The following is a 20,752-nucleotide window of genomic DNA, read 5'->3' as shown; positions in this document are numbered from 1 at the left end:
TGATTGGGACAAGCCTAATCTAAAGGTAATGACCAGGGGGGATTTACATGGCAAGCAGTAAGGCTGCATTTGTTAACTCCTATCCAGTTCTCTATTTTCACTAGCAATAAACAAACCAAAAAAGAGAATAGAGTGTCAAAATATAATTTTCAATAAAAGGAAAAACATGACTTTCATATAAATACAGAATGAGCATTGTTCTAAGATTTACCTCATTTATTGAAGAACCTAGCAGGATAGTAAAGCTGATTCAAAGAAGGATAGGAGAGGCTATATAATCGCGGGGGGGAGGTGGGGAGAGCGCTGGAGTAAGATGGCAAAGTCAGTCACAAAACTGGTTAGTGGCAGTACCCGGTTGGCTCAGTTGGTGGAGCTTTTGACTCTTGTTCTCAGGCCCGTGGGTTCGAGCCCCACATTGTGTGTAGAGGTTACTTTAAAAACAAACAAACTGGTTAATGTCTTACCAGGGCAAATACAATGTAACATTTGAGGTTATCTTTTCTGCTGGAAAAAAAATTTACATCTTTACCTGCACAAAAATCATTGATAAGTTACCAATCTTCTGCAAATTCATACCCAAATAATATTCCCTTTACCCTTCTTCTTTTTTTTAAGATTGTATTTTTAAGTAATCTCTACACCCAATATGGAGCTTGAATTCACAACCCAGAGATCAAAATTTGCAGGATCCACCGACTGAACCAGCCAGACACCCCATTCCTCTCCCCTTCCAAGTTCTTAGCAGAGACCCCTGTAATAAACAGATTAACAGGAGAAAAAGAAACAAAAGTTTATTAACACGTATACCTCTTGTATACATGGGAGATGCCCAGGGAAAAATGAGTACCTCCCTGAGGTGGCTTAGAATTCAGGATTAAATACCATCTTAATAGGGAAAGGGTAGGGGGATATAGGCCTCTCAGGGGAAAGTAAATTATTTGGGGGAAAGATGATTGGGTCCTTGGAAGAGCAGACGGGAGGAATGGCAGTTTGTGATGAAGTCTGTCTGAGTGTGGGGATGACTTCTAGTCTTCTTTCCTGTGATAGGAGTCAGTTTGCCCTAGTTGATGTATCTCCCGGGAGAGGATCAATGACAGTTGAGTTCCTTTTGGAGGATCTGTCTTTAGGCAGATATAGGGAGTGCAGAGAAAGCCTCTCCCTGCACTTGCTGTTTTTCAAGTACCTAAAGCTCAAACTAACCAAAATACCATAGTGGCACATTTGGGAGTGATATGTCCTATACACAGACACTCATATTTTGGGGTGGCACATTCTGCTACCCTTCTTTTGTAAACAGTAAGCCAAACAAAGCTCCATCTCCTATAGCATCAGATGGCTTGTAGGGGGCTCTAATATGACTTTTAAAAGGCCTCCATTTATCCTTTATTTCCAAATTTTGATAATGTTTTAAGAGTTCTCATATCCCTTGACTCGAAAACATCAAATCAGCTGATCTAAACAAGAGTGAGCTATAATAAGGATGTTGGCAGCTGACAAGTATTAAAAAAAACCCAGTATCCCCACCTCACACCAGTCAGAATGGCTAAAATTAACAAGTCAGGAAACGACAGATGGTAGGGATGCAGAGAAAGGGGAACCCTCCTACACTGTTGGTGGGAATGCAAGCTGGTGCAGCCACTCTGGAAAACAGTATGGAGGTTCCTCAAAAAGTTGAAAATAGAGCTACCATATGATCCAGCAATTGCACTACTGGGTATTTACCCCAAAGATACAAAAGTAGGGATCCGAAAGGGTACGTGCACCCCGATGTTTATAGCAGCAATGTCCACAATAGCCAAACTGTGGAAAGAGCCAAGATGTCCATCGACAGATGAATAGATAAAGAAGATGTGGTGTAGGGCGCCTGGGTGGCTCAGTCGGTTAGGCGACTGCCTTCGGCTCAGGTCATGATCCTGGAGTCCCGGGATCGAGTCCCGCGTCGGGCTCCCTGCTCAGCGGGGGGTCTGCTTCTCCCTCTGACCCTCCTCCCTCTCGTGCTCTCTGTCTCTCGTTCTCTCTCGCAAATAAATAAATAAAATCTTAAAAAAAAAAAAAAGAAGTGGTATATATATACAATGGAATATTATGCAGCCATCAAAAGGAATGAGATCTTGCCATTTGCAACGACGTGGATGGAACTGGAGGGTATTATGTTGAACGAAGTAAGTCAAACAGAGAAAGACATGTATCATATGACCTCACTGATATGAGGAATTCTTAATCGCAGGAAACAAACTGAGGGTTGCTGGAGTGGGGGGGTGGGGTGGGAGGGATGGGGTGACTGGGTGATAGACACTGGGGAGGGTATGTGCTCTGGTAAGCACTGTGAATTGTGCAAGACTATTGAATCTCAGATCTGTACCTCTGAAACAAATAATGCAATATATGTTAAGAAAAAAAAAAGAAGAAGAAGAAGAAGGTAGCAGGAGGGGAAGAATGAAGGGGGGGAAATCGGAGGGGTAGACGAACCATGAGAGACGATGGACTCTGAAAAACAAACTGAGGGTTCTAGAGGGGAGGGGGGTGGGAGGATGGGTTAGCCTGGTGATGGGTATTGAGGAGGGCACATTCTGCATGGAGCACTGGGTGTTATGCACAAACAATGAATCATGGAAACTACATCTAAAACTAATGATGTAATGTATGGGGATTAACATAAGAATAAGAAAATAAATAAAAATAATTTGGAAATAAAAACCCAGTATCCCATACTTGTAATGAAGAAAGGGGGAAACACCAAAAGCTAGCATGAGACATGAGGAGTTGGTCAAGTGGTTAACCAAAAAGGTGACTCTTACCTATCTTGCCACTACTTATTTATTCCTTATTTACTGATAAATTCCTTATTTATTCACACACATTTTGAAGATTTTTCGTTTACTTTTCTTTTCTTTTTTTAGAGAGTGAGAGAGTGCACACATGCTCGGGGGAGTGGGGGGAAGGAACAGAGGGAGAGGGAGAGAGAATCTTAAGCAGGCTCCACACCCAGCACAGAGCCCCATGCAGGGCTCAATCTGAGATCATGACCTGAGCCAAAACCAAGAGTCAGACGTTTAACGACTGAGCCATCCAGGTGCCCTGTTATGTCAGGTTTTAAATTCACTACTTTTATCTGTACAACTCATAACTGTCTTTTTTTTCTCCTTGTAAATCTCCTTGGAACTCACTGCAGGCTCTATGGTGCAATGGGTAGCACACCGGACTTTTAGCACAGGTAAAAATGTAAATCACTTTTGCAAAAATACTTGAAGTATGAAATTAAATCTTAAAATGGGCCAAGTTAAAGCCAAATTGTCCAAAGGATTCTAAAGGAAGCTGGCCTTGAAGAACAGGATGCAGAATGCAGAACTGCTCTCCATCTGCGTAGGAATGAGGCAAAGTGTGCCTAGAAAGTCATCATTTGAAATGTTAGGGAAAACTCACAGAGCAGGGAGAGTTGGCTTTTCAGGTAACAAACAACACAAAGCCAATAGTATTATTTGTCTCTCCACAGAACCTAATTTGTTTACTTATTAAAATTCAGCTTTAATCATTTGGAAGTAACAATTCAAGATTCTGAAAAGTTTCTATCTACCCTATATTCTAGACCCTTCTGTCACCCCTCTCAAAAATCCAGTATTTTATTTGTACTGTCTCAATTCTCTGAAAACTTGAAGAGTGATCAGCATGCCATGTGCTTAAGAATCTCTTGTTCTTTGATTCTGAACAATGCCCAGAAGAGGGTGCTCACAGAACAATCAGCTTGCTTTAACCACAATCAGGATACATCTCTTGAACAAAGGCTTTGATGTGGTCATCCCGAGTTTGGAAAGAACCATATGATCATAGCATCTTAAAATTACAAAAGGAGAAATGGAAAGTTCTCTAAATTAAAAGCAATTCAGGGGGGCACCTGGGTGGCTCAGTCGTTGAGTGTCTGCCTTCGGCTTGGGTCATGATCCCAGGGTCCTGGGATCGAGCCCCGCATCGGGCTCCTTGCTCGGCAGGAAGCCTGCTTCTCCCTCTCCCTGCTGCTCCCCCTGCTTGTGTTCCCTCTCTCACTGTGTCTCTCTCTGTCAAATAAATTAAAAAAAAAAAAGCAATTCAGGGATACATTAAAAAAAAAAGAAAAATTTGGTGAAGACCTAAATGAGGGGAAATGGGGAGACAAATGATGACTTCAACATTTCATCAACTTTCTGTATTGCTTCAAATACTTTATATCTTGTGCATGACTTCTTTTATAGAATAATTACTTTTAATTGCCATCAATTAGGTAATGTCTTTATTAGTAAAAATTAATAAAGCTGATAATGAATACTTAAAACAAGTAGGATGGCTGAAAAGAATCTATCAGAAATTGATACTCCATTCAGAAATTTATCGGTGTCGTAGCTAAAAAGTAAAACTTCAGTTATGTTTTATCATACTTAAATATATCACTACTCAGAATCTATCACATCACAATTAATACTTAGACTCTTCGCTGCAGGACAAATCTTCAGAGAGAAAATCCATCAGAGAGCCGACGATGCATCTTTCCCAAGGCATCTCTCTTTACTAAGCTCCTGAAGGGTCTCATCTTGCTTTGCTGATCGCCTTCTGAGTTAGGTTTACGTGGTACCGGCAGTTTTGCCACTGCCCTGTCCATTTAGCTAAGCTGGAACGCCATTTCCCAGAGTTCTCTTGCCTGTGTGATTCTGTACGGCCCTGAGAGACCTGTGTGAAATCCAGGAGGTAGAAGTGAAGATTTCTGGACGTTACGGTTAAGGGGCTGCTTACCTACTGGTGTATCGGGCTTGTGGCAGCTCCAGATACCCTAGGTCTCCTCCTCCTGCTGCTCTGAGTCCTGGGCCAGGTGTGTGTGCAGCTCCAGGATAAGGGGGGGCCAATGTCCCCTGCAGGTCCCCCACAGCACTGAGGTTGGTCGTGGTAGTAAGAGAACAGAAGTGGGGTCCACTGTGTCCTTATGGGTCTCAGGTTGTCCTCATGCATGCTGGCTTGTCTTTGCCTCCTTTGCTCTCAGCTTTCCTTCTCGTATGCGGATCTGATGGACTTGGAGGAACTTTAGGTTCAACCCTAGATGCAGAGTCAACAGCCTGCACAGATCACTCGCCCAGCTCCCACATTCGTGTCAGGTCTACCCCTTGTAATAAACCCTTAGTCTAGACCACGGGTAGCCATCCACTTCTCAGATAAAACTCTAGCTGCTATAAGCTTCTATGTACACCACCATCTTGTTGCCTTTGCATTTTGAACAGTGTGTTAAACCTCAAAGTCGTAATATCCACTGTCTTCGGTAGAAGGAGAAGACAGGTATTTGGTGGTAGAAGAAAAGGAAGGGATTCTTAGAAAGGTAAAAGCTTTTATAGGAAGCTCCCAGAAGATTCTCAATGCTAAAAATGCCAGTGCCAGTTATTGATTTATTGCCTCTCATCTTCAAATCCATCTTTCCTTGCCTTGCTTTGTGATAGTGAAGCTGGACCCTGTAAACATTTCTCCTTTTTTTTTTTTTTTAAGATTTTATTTATTTATTTGGCAGAGAGAGAGACAGCGAGAGAGGGAACACATGCAGGGGGAGTGGGAGAGGGAGAAGCAGGCTTCCCGTTGAGCAGGGAGCCTGATGCGGGGCTCGATCCCAGGACCCTGGGACCATGACCCGAGCTGAAGGCAGACGCTTAATGACAGAGCCACCACGCACCCCTCTCCTTTTTTTAAATGATTCATTTATTTTAGAGAGAGAGAGAGTGAGCATGAGTGGGAGGGACAGAGGGAGAGAAAGAATCCCAAGCAGACTCTGCGCTGAGCACAGAGCCCAACACGGGGCTTGACCCCACAACCCCAAGATCACAATGGAGCCAAAACCAAGAGCCAGCCGCTCAACCCTCTGAGCCACCCAGGTGCCCCTCTCCTTTTTCAATAAGGAATTCTCATCGTGGTTCTGTGCTGCTCTTCTTCCCTGCTCGCTCTTATGGTGGATGGAGGCCAGGAGCACAGGACAGCCAGTGTCACCCCATTTGGTGGCGCCATTTGGGGGACTTCCCAGTGGATTTCTGGCACCAAGCAGCAGCAGGCTGCTTCCCAGTGAATTCCTCAGTGGACATCTCGTGGGCACCTTCCTAGTGATGCTCAACGAGTCTTGCGGACACCCAAATGGGTGGCATCCAGCAAGCTGAGCTGACACTCCAGAGGGCTGGCTTCCTGCTCAGCAGCCCTGGCCTGTAGCGTCTCAGGGAACTTCTCTGCCATCCAGTGGTCCCCAGCCGCTCCCTTGCAGTGGGGTCTGCTGAGGACAGGGCCCTCTTGGAGCACTATGCCTCCGCTCTGGAGGGAGGGGCTGCTCTTTACACGTGCTACCCGTGTTCGTTAGAATTGTCTTTACTCCTTAGTAAGTAATCTCCTGCGACTAGTTAATCGTTTTTTATGTTAAACTTCCCTGTGTGAATTACTGTGCGCTTTCTGTCTCTGAACTGGACACTGATAAAAATGTCTTTTGCTCTTAGTAGCTATTAAAAAAACAGAGCTTAATTTTATTAGTTCAGGATTTGTTTTAGTAGGAACTTAAATTATGTGTAATGTGAGTACATAAGTGAAGGGACGGCCCGGGTGTGCAGTTTAGAGAGTGTATTTGCTTTCTTTGGCTGCCTATGTGAGGTATTCCTCAAAGTGGGCTCCATGGGTTCCTGTGAACAGAGCCTGAGTCAACTATTGCTGTGAAGCAAACCGCCCTAAATGCGATGGTTTAAATCATGATCATTTATTATTTCTCACATTTGGTAGGAGGACTCCAAAGTCACAAGACAAATGGTGAAGATACAGGAAAGGGTGAGGAATCGGGGTTCAAAAATGCACCCTACCGGGCGCCTGGGTAGCTCAGTTGGTTAAGCGACTGTCTTCGGCTCAGGTCATGATCCTGGAGTCCTGGGATCGAGTCCCACATCAGGCTCCCTGCTCTGCGGGGAGCCTGCTTCTCTCTCTGACCCTCCCCCCTCTCATGTGCTCTCTCTCTCTCTCTCATTCTCTCTCTCAAATAAATACATAAATAAAATCTTTTTTTAAAAAAATGCACCCTACCACAGGGTCCAAGGACATTACCTAGGGTCTGTGAGTTTAAATAGTATTTTGAAATTTTCAAACTTTTTTTGTTTTTGAGAGAGAGAGAGCGTGAGAGTACATGTGGGGGTGGGGGAGGAGCGGATGGGCAAACGGAGAGGGAGAGAGAATCTCAAGCAGACTCTCCACTGAGCACAGAGCCCCACTAGGGGCTTGATGCAGGGCTCGACCTCACCACCCTGAGATTATGTCCCTGGAAATCAGGACTTGGATGCTTAACCAACTGAGCCAGCCAGGTGCCCCAGTATTTTGAAATGTTCAATTCAGTGAAAAAATAAATCACATTGTGATAATGAAGTCACAGGACTTCAGTTCCTGCATTTGTATTTATGGTCTCATTCCCACCAACAGATCACCTTAAGTAAGAGTGTACAACTTTGGGGGCACCTGGGTGGCTCAGATGGTTAAGCGTCTGCCTTCGACTCAGGTCATGATCTCAGGGTCCTGGGATCAAGTCCCGCATCGGGCTCCCTGCTCCTTGGGAGCCTGCTTCTCCCTCTGCCTCTCTCTCTCTCTCTCTGTCTCTCATGAATAAATAAATAAAATCTTTAAAAAAAAAAAAAAGAGTGTACAACTTTTACAACTTTGTTTGAGGGGTTATAGTTTCTTTCTATGTTTCTTTCTTTTTTTTTTAAAGATTTTATTTATTTGAGAGAGAGAGAGAACGAGTGGAAGGGAGAGGCAGAGGGAGAGGAAGGAGCAGACTCCCCACTGAGCAGGGAGCCTGACATGGGGCTCGATTCCAGGACCCTGAGATCATGACCTGAGCAGAAGGCAGACGCTTAACTGACTGAGCCACCCAGGTGTCCCATCTTTGTTTTTTTCTTTGTTTCTTTGTTTCTTTCTGCCTCTCTCTCCTTTTCTTTCTTTTTTTTACTTATTCAGTGTATCCCAATGAATAGTCATCATTATTGATTATGTGTTCATCATAAGCTTTTATAGACATAAAACATATATACATGAAGTGTGTAAACTGTAAGGGTGTACTTCATGAATTTTAATAAAGTGAACACTTCTGTATGTTATAGATTTACAGAAAAGTTGCAAAGATAGTTCTCAAATACCTCACACCCTGTTTCTGTTATTATTAACATCTTACATTATTATGGTTATAGTTGTCACAATTAATGAACCAATACTGACACTTATAAAGCCTATAATTTATCCAAGTTTCCTTAGATTTTTACCTAATGTCCTATTCAGGGTGCCACATTACATTTAGTTGTCATATCTTCTCAGGCTCCTCTGAGCTGTGACGGTTTCTCTTTCTCAGACTTTCCTTGCCTCTAGTATCCTTGACAGTTTTGAAGAATACTGATCAGGTATTTTATAGAATATCCTTTAATTGGGATTTGTCTAAGGACTGTATTTTAATTATTGCATGTATATTTAGAATTAATTGTTAGTTCCTTCAAACATGTCACCTAAAATGTCAGAATTAGAAAATTTACCTCAAACACAAGAAGTTTGAAAATCACTAGTCTATGTCAAAGCAGACTATAAGTATACATAAGTGAAGCTGTCAAGATGTTTATTCCACCATTCAAACTTCAGTTTCAAAAAAGCCAGGTAGGTTTGTAGACCTTTCCCACAGTGTTTGGATAGCAATCTCAATTTATAAACTGCCTGCATGTCACCCAAAATGGACCAGACCATCAGCTACCCCTCTGCGTTCCACAGCTCTAACTTCAAAGGGAAGACAATAGCTCTTCACCAAAGGGCCACCCCGGTAGTGATTCATCCCAAGGTCAAAGGGAAAGTTAAACTAATAATGAAATTGTAAGAACTAATAATGATTGTAATTATTACAATTACTAATAACTGTAACTAATAATGAAAATGTAAGTTGTTTCTTTTCAGCAGAAAATATATATTTTTAAAGGAGATAGACATTTATTGAGTATAGCACAAGGGATAGAGTGCCACAAGGCAATGGTGGGGCGGGGGGGTGGTTGTCAACAGAAAATACTTTTGAAGTACAAGCAGAAACAATAATCAAACTTTCAATGAATTGTTTTCCTCTTTGTATTTTAAATGAGTAACATCCAAATTAGGGAACAGAAAGGATTATATCCTATCAATTTGAAATGTCTGGTACCATAGAAGTACTCTAGTCATGGAAACGCTGATGTCGTTACCCTAGTAATTAAATCCATGCAAGTTACAGACTTCACTGAAACGCCTTTTAGGAGTCCACTTTGCTCTCGATGATGAGAGTGAAGTCACTGATCACAAGTGTTCGGAGCACTTAACATCCCTGGCAATGCTGTCAACGGTACAATGTTTAGCTCCAGAAGAAAGACAATACCCAGTATGTCCCTTGGAGCTCAAAATCAAATTATCTGTACTGCAATACACACAGGCCAAAAGATGTGTTCTATGAACCAGAAAGTACTCACCATGTCGGCCAGCTCCAGATAGCTTCCTCCTACAGAGCTGCCAAAATGCCGTGACTGTGTGAGCAGTTTGTGGAGGTCAGCAGCCTGCTGATGCAAAGAGCGTCCGCTGTACTCAAGAAGCTTCTGCAGGGCCCACTGACTCTGCAAGTCCGGGCTCTGGAGGTCCCTGGCTCCCGAGTCGTACTCCCAGCTCTCCCTGGCTGCTGATAGGGCACCTACGTCCAGGAGAGGCAGGGGAAATAAAAAGATGTTTCCTTCATTAGCTTGCGGGTGGCCAATAGGCAATGATCTGGAACCCCCTAAGCCTTCCTCGTACCAGCATATCAGAACACATGTGGCGCCCAGACTGCGTGCTAAGCACTTTCTCTTTCAAACAGACACATGGGGAACCTGGAGATAAAAGCAGTTTTAGGCCAATTGTTCAGAAATAACTATTCAATGACTGTATGCCCCCCAAACAGAACCACTTGGCAAAAAAGCACCAGAGACCCAAGGAAAAGAAATCCAGAGCAGAGCCACATCTGTCTGTGATTTGCACAGGGTTACTGGATGATCAGCCTTCTTACTGTAATCATTTTCCCCAGTTGAGGAAGAAGGGAGCAAGTGAGAAGACAGAAAGTTCAGAAATGGCACTTTCTCATAATTTTCCCTTACTCGGAAGAAGCTACAGGAAACAAGACGGTGTTTGCCAGTTAGGTGTAGCCATGCGGCTGAGTTCTGAGCAGTAGAATGTGAACAGAAGTGACAAGAGTCACTTCAAGGCCTGGCTCCTAAAACCCCCAGGGTGCGATTCTCCATGCCCTCTGCCTTCTGGCCTGGTTCAAATGGGCATGGCATCCCTGGAAGCCATGGGGTACAGATGATGAGGCCACAAGATGGAGGATGCCTGAGTCCCTGAATGATCTCCTGCGCAGGGCTGTCTGCTGATGCCAAGCACCCTGTTTTGACCTCATGAGATGAGGAAAGGGAAATTCCTTTGGTCACTATATATTTTTGGTTTGTTGGTGAGAGCAGCTAGTATGACCTTAACCATTACAACAGATTAAAACCTAATAAAAGATATTAAAAAGTATAATACAATGGGAAAGTACAATGACAAAGTACACCTGGAGAGGAGTGGGGATGTTCAGGGAAAGCTCTCTGGAGGAGAAAGCCTGATGCTTCAGTTGTCACCGTGGCTAGAAAAATTAGTTTTGGGGCAAAGCCCTCTTCCCTGTGTTGCTCACTTCTGAACAGAAGTCCCTTGGGTGCAGCTGGCTGGTGGAGCCTGGGTCACATGCCTCTGTGTCTTAGCTGCAAGGGAGGCTGGGAAATCTGTTTTCTGGTTTCTGCTTTGGGGAGGCAGGATTTGTAAGGGAGACCTTTCCCAAACACAGGAAGAGTATTTCAAAAGGCCTAGGCAGCTAGAAAACATCACAAACGTCTATACACAGGCACTGTGCTAGGTACCGGGGATGAAGCAGTGAGCACAACAGATCTTAATTCCTGCCTGTGAAGTTTTCATATTGGTGGGTCTTCAACACATGACTTTTAATGGCAAAAAAAGGGGACTCATTAAAATGATTCCATTTGTGCTATGAAATGAGAACATATACAGATTACCCTATAATTTACTTGAGTGTAATTACATATAGCAAACTACAAATTATGTACAGTGGGTTCTGATATGAATGTCCAATCTCCCCTTATCAGGTATTGGTGAGTTTAATCAATGTGATTAGGTAAACTTTCTTTGTCTGGAACCACTTAGGATGTTTTCCCCCTGTGGTTCATGGTCTGATCTTCAGTCATTCTGACCCAATACTCTGTACAGTGCTGTATGGCTGGAGTGACATATCTTTGTATTAAAGCACTATGTTTGCAACTGCTCAAAGTTTCTTCTTTTATTTTTTTTATTGTTTTTATTTTTTAAAGTTATTTATTTATTTGAGAGAGAGAGGATGAGCGGGGGTCAGGGGAGAGGGAGAAGCAGACTCCCCACTGAGCAGGGAGCCCGATGCGGGGCTCAATCCCAGGACCCTGAGACCATGAACCTGAGCCAAAGCCAGACACTTAACCGACTGAGCCACCCAGGTGCCCCTCAAAGTTTCTTTCTTTCTTTTTTTTTTTTTTAAAGATTTTATTTATTTTTTTGACAGAGAGAGACACAGCAAGAGAGGGAACACAAGTAGGAGGAGTGGGAGAGGGAGAAGCAGGCTTCCCGCTGAGCAGGGAGTCCGATGCGGGGCTTGATCCCAGGACCCTGGGATCATGACCCAAGCTGAAGGCAGACGCTTAACCACTGAGCCACCCAGGCACCCCTCAAAGTTTCTTTTAATATTAAAATCTATCAACTGTATTGCAAGGGTGGTTTTGCTTTCCTTCAATATAGACTGCAAAATGCCCCACCCCACCCCCGGCCAAGTGATCTCTGCCATCTGCCTAGCTGGGTCACATTCTCTGCCCTGGCCCAGCAACATATGGCAAGAAGACTGCCTGAGGTCAGAGTTGAAAAATGGTTTGAGTCACAGAGGGCCTCCTCTCTCCCGTGGAAGATAAGCAAGCATAGGTTTGGGTCCTTGCCTTTATGTTTCACCACAGGACCTGGTACCTTACACACAGCCTGCAACGTCAGGCACTTAATATACATTTAGTGAGTGGATGGCTGAATTATCCATGGTTGTGGTACCACAGGGTTTCACTTCTTAACGGGAAAAGGAACATGAAGATTAATTTTTAAATCAAAATAAATTATACACTTAAACTTTATCTCTATGCAAACAGGGAGTCTCATTTTTAAATAATAAAATACAACAGTTCTGGGATAAGACAGCCCAAGGAAGCTTCATTTGAATTATGATGCTGTATTAACAGACCTAAACCCAATTTCTGGCAGAGTCATATAATCAAGTTAGCCAAGCTCCATGTTAATCAGCAAGATCAAAAGGCCCTCACCTATTACCATAACAATTTTTGCCGAAGTGATGTTGAGGAACTCAGATCTTCTGCTAGGGAGACAAGTCAATCACATTAGCATCCATGTGAATGGACCCCAGAAAGGGAAGTGCACTTTTTAAATACAGTTCCCTATTCCCATTACTCTCTTTCAATGTGACTTCATATCTGATTTTTCTGGATAAAAACCAACATTCCTGAGTCAAAATTAGTCAGTTAATTAGGATGATCTCACTGAAAACCATCAAAACTGTAGGTCTGATAACCATCTTCCTTTTGCCTTTTGAAGTATCATGAAGTTTCCAGGCTCACACTCAGCCTATAGCCGGCCTTACCTCACTCCCTTGCTAACCTCAAGAAAAACCTGTTGAACTCGGGGAGGTGGCTGTGCTTTCTTTTCCTTAAAACGGATACCATTACCATTCTACTGTCCCCCAATGCTCACGAGGCTCTCTGGTCTCCTCTTATAAGGACACTAATCCCATCATGAGGGCACCATCATCATGATCTCATCTGACTCTAATTATCTCCCCAAAGTCATATCTCCAAACCCCCTCACATAGGGGCACTAGGGCTTCGATATGTGAATTTGGGGGGAATACAAAGCTCAGTCCATAACAACCAACTGAGCTGTTGCTCTCTGGGCCAATAAGGACACTGACGGTGTGGCATCCCTTTAAAGACCAGAGGCCAAGCACTGCCTGGGCTTAGAGTTCTCTGCACGCCCAGGATCAGAGAAGGCCATCATTTCTGCCGCCGTAATTCTTCAGGGCACTCTGAAGTAGGGGATAAGGTGTATTCTCTTATTTCAAACCAAAATATTTCGTGTTTAAAGGTGGTGGAGCACAGATTCTAAATGTTTCCCTTAGCAGAAAAGCATGGAAAACAGCTGGTGTTTTGACATGTCTATAAACTACATCACTGGGGAAACCCTGCTCTCAGAGAAATACTGAAATAGAAAGTCCGCCAAACACTGAGACCCTGGTTCTGCTGGGTACGTAGCAGCTGCAAACTCGTGCTCTAATCCCACCTTCAAAGTGCCACCCGGGTTCGGCTCCTGCAGTCACTGTGCTTATTCACCAAAGGCTCAGTGCAACCTTCCCAGCAGGCCAACCCCCCCATGAGGCTAAGGCAAAGCATTCAGAACACCTTAAAGTCACCTCAGAGACAGGAACAACCATCATGATACCTAACATCTACTCGAGGCCACTAGGAGCCCGGCGCTAATCTAAGCATCGTCCATATATTGTCTTATTTAGTTCTACCCACAGCCTAGGAATGACTAAATCATTTTCCCCAGTTTTAGAAGAGGACATTTTCTCTCTCTTGGCTTATTTTTGTTGACATTGCCCTGTTTGCATAGGATAGTGGTTAAGAGCCGGGGTCTTGTAATCAGATTGTGTGGGGTCAAATCAAGAGTCACTGTGACCAGCTATGTGATCTCAAGCAAGTTACTTAGCCTAAGCCCCAGTTTCTTCGTCTTTAAAATGGGGACACTGAGGTGTTCTTCACAGAGGTGTTGTGAGAATTAAGCAAGATGAAAATATGTAGACAATGGAATATTACTCAGCCATCAGAAAGGATGAATACCCAACTTTTACATCAACATGGATGGGACTGGAGGAGATTAAGCTAAGTGAAATAAGTCAAGCAGAGAAAGTCAATTATCATATGGTTTCACTTATTTGTGGAACATAAGGAATAGCATGGAGGACATTAGGAGAAGGAAGGGAATAATAAAGGGGGGTGGGAAATTGGAGGGAGAGATGAGTCATGAGAGACTATGGACTCTGAGAAACAAACTGAGGATTTTAGAGGGGAGGGGGGTGGGGGGATGGGTAAGCCTGGTGATGGGTATTAAGGAGGGCATGTACTGCATGGAGCACTGGGTATTACACGAAAAAAATGAATCGTGGAACATTACATCAAAAACTAATGATGTACTGTATGGTGACTAACATAACATAATAAAATTAAATTTAAAAAAAAATACTAGAACGTTTAGACAACCCCTGGCATATAATAAACTGATCAATGAATGTTAGCAATCATCTGGTCCCATCTTACAATTCTAGTTATTTGTAACCCATTTTGGACAACTTAATAGGGAACACTATATGGGGCAAAAGTATACTCTCTCCCAGCTTGTAGAAGGTAACTGTTGAAAAACAAACCTTTGGCACCAAACCAAAATTTCATCAATGGTTTTATACTTTAATACTAGGTTCTTATAAAGACAATATATAGCCAATTAGGTCAGAGTCAAAGTTATGGCTCTCTGAGTAAGGAATATTCCATTAGTAAGTCCAAGACTTTGGTTATTGGGTTTGAGAGACTTTGCTTCCCTATTTGAGAGAGAGAGAGAGAACAAGAGAGAGAGAGCACAAGCAGGGGGAGCGGCAGGCAGAGGGAGAAGCAGGCTCCCCACTGAGCAAGGAGTCCAACACAGGGCTCGATCCCAGGACTCCGGGATCATGACCAGAGCCGAAGGCAGACGCCTGACCGACCGAGCCACCCAGGCCCACTTTGCTTCCCTATTTTACTTGGTCAGCTCTTATCTCCAGAGGACAACTAGCCTTCCCCAAACTGGCAGCCAGCACCAGGAGGAAAGCCACACAGCCCAGCGGCAGCATGAGCAGCTCAAAAGCAGAGCATGTAAGAGTTACTCATCGTATCTGTGCTCTGGCCACCCTCGCTACCCCTCTGTTTTCTGCCCGCAGTTCCTTCTTTTCCATCCTTCATTTGAGAGTTGGGGCCTCTCATCCTATCACAGGCAGATGATAACACAGAGTGGTTAGGCAGTCCTGAGACCTGGATTAATAGTATCTTATGACACTGTCTGTATCTAGTGGTCATTAATTTTTCGTCTGTGTGGATTGTTTAGAAAACATTACCTAATCTATTACCCTCAGTGGCAAGAGAGAAAATACTCCTTTCAAAACACCCGAGGCAGCTACCTTTCTGCATTTAGAACCACCACACCATTACCATAGAAAGAAGCGTGGGAATATTTGAGCAAATCGGCTGTCAGCTGTCAGCCTTCCCTGTCATAGCACATTTACTATTTCCAGATAATACTGACATCAACAGAAGGAGCAGTAAATCGTTTAGTCCAGAAGGGAAGCACCATGTGAGTCTTTAGTCATTTATTAATGTCAATGCTTGGTATAAAATTCAGGAGCCCAACTCCCAGGAGGACCTCTAGCTTCCTCCAGCACAGATTACATTGCAAATGCAGGCCAATTGTCTTAAAAATCTGGCCTGTGGTCACAAGGAAAATTGGGTGGGAAAGGATAGATAGAGACTACCTAACCTTCTGGGAAAAAACAAAAAACAAAAGCAATGCAAAGCACATGTCCTACTAAGGGAAGGTAAAAAATATTAGCTCCCAATGATAAAAGTCAGTTCTTCGGCCTTTGGCTATCTTCAGGAAGTGAGCCAATTAGTGTCCTATTTTGAATATACGTCACATGTGGCCTATCTAGGGACAATGTACTGAATTTCAATGAAACATCAGGAATAGAGTGGAAGATGTATTTTGAAATGCAATTCCCTTCCCCCTGCGCCAAGACTACTGATAGATGACAAGGAGGAAAGAAATGAAGAAATGCATTTTTCTTATGGAAATGTGCTTATCAACATCATCGTCATTACTGGTTATTTCTTAATGTCCCACTCTGTACAAATACGTTCCATGATCCTTGTTGTATTTAAGCACAGGCTTGGGAACATCTAATGGAAGACAGTTTAGAGACAACCAAAAGGAAGCAGGAATAAATAACCTTTAAAATTCTTCTCCAGCTCTAGATTCTATTGTTCTGTTTGCTAAATTTAATATAAAAGGGAAAATGGCTGCCCTTAGGCAGTTAATAATTTAGTTATGAAAGCACAGCTGAGGCAAGCATCTTTAACTTTAAAAAAACAACTAAAAATAATATTTGGCAGCTTATTATCTTGGCTTGTCTAAACTAGATATATGAAGGAGATAATCAAGAGGGTTGATTTAGGTCTAAAGAATTCAAAGGAGAGTTTAGGGCAAGTGTTAAAATGAGCATTAGAGTAAAGAAGTATTGACTGAGTTTCATTTGAACCTGAGGCTGGCTTGGGTTGGGGGTGCTAATGTTTATGGTCCACACAGATTAAGATTTTTTTTTTTTTAAAAAAGGCTTGTTTTTCTTGGTTAGAAGGCAGAGACCGTATTTTGGATCAATTTATCTTTCTCTTACAAGGCATATTAATGGGCCATGTATTCAGTAAGCCCTTGGTAGTCCCTAATTTTTAAATACCAGACTGAATGCGGATAATGCTAATCTGGGCCTGCTCTGTGATGAGAAGCATCACACATATCCTTTGGTTGGCATGCCCATAGGGTCTGTCATATTTCTTGGCTGAAAATCAGCCTAATCAAAATGGAAATTGCCAGGCAGGAAAAATACACAAACAGGAATACAAAAAATGATTCTGATTCCAGCTTCTTAGAAGAAATAGAACTATATTATGTTTTTTTCCTAAAACATTGGTATTTTTCATTTAAGTTTTTTAATATGTTGAATCATACTAATTTTTTTAAAGATTTTATTTATTTTTGTCAGAGAGAGACAGAGGCAGCACAAGCAGGGGGAGCGGCAGGCAGAGGGAGAAGCAGACTCCCCACAGAGCAAGGAGCCCGATGCGGGACTTGATCCCAGAACCCTGGGATCATGACCTGAGCTGAAGGCAGACGCTTAACCGGCTAAGCCACCCAGGCATCCCCATTTAATTTTTTTTAAGATCTTATTTATTCACTTGACAGAGAGAGAAAGCAGACAAGCAGGGGAAGTGAGTGGCAGGTAGAGGGAGAAGGAGAAGCAGACTCCCCGCCGAGCACGGGACTTGATCACGACCCGAGCCAAAGGCAAACGCTTAACGAACTGAGGCATCTAGGTGTCCCGGATTGTATTAATTTTCTAATGTTAAACCAAACTTGCATTTAAGAGACAAACCCACCATAGTCGAAATATGTGATATTTATTATTGATGTTGGTTTCCTAGTATTTTGTCTAGGATTTTTGCATCTCTGTTCAAAAATAAAATTGGTCTTGTAACTTTTCTTATACTGTCCTTGTCACGTTTTGGTATTAAGATTATGTGTGAGTCCATATGAGACTGGAATTATTTGTTTTTGAATGTTAGGTAGACCTTGCCAGTGAAGCTGTCTGGGCCTGGAGTGTTCCTTGTGGACATTTTTTAAATTACTGTTTTAATTTCATTCCTAGTTATAGAACTATTCAGATTTTACATTCCTTAATAAAGCAGCTTTAGTAAGTCATATTTTCCTGTAAATTTCCTTATTTCTTTAAATTTTTAAATATATTGGCAGAAAGTTGTTCATACTATTTTCTTTTCGTTCATGTCTGCAGTATCTATAGTAACGTCTCCTGTGCACTCCTGATATTGGTCATAACAAACCCTGACTTGGCCACTACCCTGCCAAAAAGAGCATAGGCTTGGCAGGGTGACACAAGCTTGACTTAGTTGCTACATGTGCATATCACAGGCCCCTGGATGCCCCACTTCTGTTCCATCTATGCCTTACCTATATAACATATGACCTTCAGCCAGCCCAGTGTGTAGCCAACCAACAAACCCAGATATTGCCCGTCAACAGTGCACAGGTATCTCACATTTCTGATAAGGACCAAGACAGCTGTGGTCTTCTTTTCCACCAAACCTCAACCTTGAGAACTTTCCTGGACTCCATGCTTGATTGGGCTGCCTATTTCCCACTCAGCAATCAATCCTAGGTTTCTACTGGTCTTTATTTGTTCCCTTTAACAATTATTTGTGCCTTTTCTTTTTTTTTACTTTAGCATTCTTACCAAGAAGTTATCAGTTTCATAAGTATTTTTTAAAAACCATTTTTAGCTTTTATTGTGCCTCATATTGTGTGCTTGTTTTATATTTCATTAATCTTCCTTATTTTGTTATATCCTTTCTTCTGTTTTATTTATTTTTTTATTTGACAGAGAGAGAGAGATAGTGAGAGCAGGAAAACAAGCAGGGGGAGTGGGAGAGGGAGAAGCAGGTTCCCCGCTGAGCAGGGAGCTTGACACAGGGCTCGATCCCAGGACCCTGGGATCATGACCTGAGCAGAAGGCAGACACTCAAAGACTGAGCCACCCAGGTGCCCCTCTTCTATTTTGTTTTTATTTTGCTATTCTTTTTCTAAATTCTTGGAATGGATGCTCAACTCAGCCCTTTTCTTCTACTGTCATATACATATATTTATATATCTTTTATTTTCTTATAAAGCCATCAAATTTCCTCTAAGTACTGCATTTCAATGGATATTTTCATAATCCTTCAATTCAAAATATTTTTGAATGCTCATAATTTTTTCTTAGGTCTATGGGCTATTTCAGAGTATGTTCCTTAATTTCCAATGAAGCAATGAACCTATAAATCAGTAACACGGCCAAGCAGATTTTTACAATCCATTCTTATCATCTATGTTTTTTAACTGTAGAATTTAATCTACTTACGTTTGACTGAATTACTAATACAGGGATTAATCTCTTTCATCTCATTTTGTTCTTCCTATACATTTACTTGTTCTATATTTATTTCTCTTTTCTTGCCTTTTTTTTTTTTTTTTTTTACTCTTTAGAGAGGAAGAGAGAGGGTAGGGGAGGAGCCGAGGGAAAGGGAGAGAGAGAATCTTAAGCAGGCTCCACACCCAGAGGGAAGCCTGACTCAGGGCCTGATCTCATGACCCTGAGATCATGACCTGAGCCAAAATCAAGAGTTGGATGCTAAACTGACTAAGCCAGTCAGGTGCCACTCTTTCCTTGCCTTTTTGAAAATTTTCTCATTCCATTTTTTAAATCTATAGGTTTGAGAGTTAAACATTTTCTTTCTAGGGGCACCTGGCTGGCTCATTTGGAACAGAATGGGACTCTTGATCTCATGGTCATGAGTTCGAGCCCCACATTAGGTGTAGAGATTACTTAAATATATAAATAAACTTTAAAAATAAATAAAATTTAAAAAACCATTTTCTTTCTATTTTAGTGATTATGCTAGAATTTTCAACATGCATCCTTAATTTATTAAAATATAAAGCTTATCAATATATTTACCTATCTCTGGACAATATAAGGACCTTAGAAAACTTGAAATCTACCCATCCCACTCCCAACTTATAGGCTACTATTACTTTATATTTATTTTCCCTAAAATCTCCAAGACAAAGTATTATTGTTTTACACTCTTTATTTATATTTACCCACATATTTACCACTTTCTTTATTCTTCTTTCTTTCTAGCAACTCAAAACTTCTTTCTGGACCCACTATCATTTTGCTTGAAATATATCCTTTAGAATTTCACCTAATGAAGGTCTCCTCTAGGTTTATGTTTGTCTTCAAATGTCTTTATTTCATCTTGGTTCCTTTTTTAAAAAAGACTTACTTATTTGAGAGAGAGAGAATGCAAATAAGCATGGGAGGGGATGGGCAGAGACAGAATCTCAAACAGATTCCCCACTGAGTGTGGAGCCCAGCAGTAAGGCTTGATCTCACAGCCCTGAGATCATGACCTGAGCCAAAATCAAGTCGGATGCTCAACCACCCAGGTGCCCCTCATCTTGGTTCTTGAAAGATACTTTTGCTGGGTATGCTGTTAGGTTGTCAGTTACTTTTTCTCAGTACATAGAGGACAAAGGAATGCCACGGTCTACTGCCTTCCATTGGTCTCAAGAGTGTGCTCTCAGCCTAAAGGTTGCTCCTCTGAAAGTAATCTGCCTCTTTTAATTAATTAATTAATTAATTAATTTATTTATTTATTTATTTGACAGAGAGAGACACAGCAAGAGAGGGAATACAAGCAGGGGGAGTGGGAGAGGGAAAAGCAGGCCTCCCGCTGAGCAGGGAGCCTGATGAGGGGCTCGATCCCAGGACCTGGAATCATGACCTGAGCTGAAGGCAGATGCCCAACGACTGAGCCACCCAGGTGCCCCAGTAATCTGCCTCTTAAAAAGAAAAAAAAAAACTATTTAGATTCTCTGTTTGTCTTTGGTGTTCCACAGGCTCACTATAATATTTCTAATTATTTAATTATGTTACTTGATTTGTATATATTTTTCATTTTCCCTGTTTAGGACTCATTGGTATTTGGAATCTACTGGTTAGTATCTTTTATTAATGCTGCTTCTGCTTCATTCTTTCTTTCCTCTCCTTCTGAGAATCCAATTCTATGTTATGTTAAACTTTCCTGACTCTTAGTCTTTCTTTTATATTTTAAATTTTACATCTCTTTCTTCTTGTGTGTTTTCTAAATAATGTCCTCTA

The 20,752-nt window shown here is 42.1% G+C and overlaps 1 protein-coding gene across 1 annotated transcript in view; it reads right to left on the bottom strand.

Annotated features, from left to right (window-relative positions):
* Positions 1–20,752, bottom strand: part of MCC (MCC regulator of WNT signaling pathway) — a 396,253-nt gene that overhangs the window by 288,307 nt on the left and 87,194 nt on the right. The window contains exon 3 of the mRNA XM_035015375.1: positions 9,492–9,706. Within this exon, the coding sequence (XP_034871266.1) occupies positions 9,492–9,706 (215 nt within the window). The remainder of the gene's footprint in view (positions 1–9,491; positions 9,707–20,752) is intronic.

The sequence above is a fragment of the Mirounga leonina genome, unplaced genomic scaffold (assembly GCF_011800145.1).
Source record: "Mirounga leonina isolate KUSES-001 unplaced genomic scaffold, KU_Mleo_1.0 Mir_104, whole genome shotgun sequence".
NCBI lineage: Eukaryota > Metazoa > Chordata > Mammalia > Carnivora > Phocidae > Mirounga > Mirounga leonina.
The sequence above is the reverse complement of the archived record's forward strand: the minus strand, read 5'-3'. Positions and strand labels throughout refer to the sequence as shown.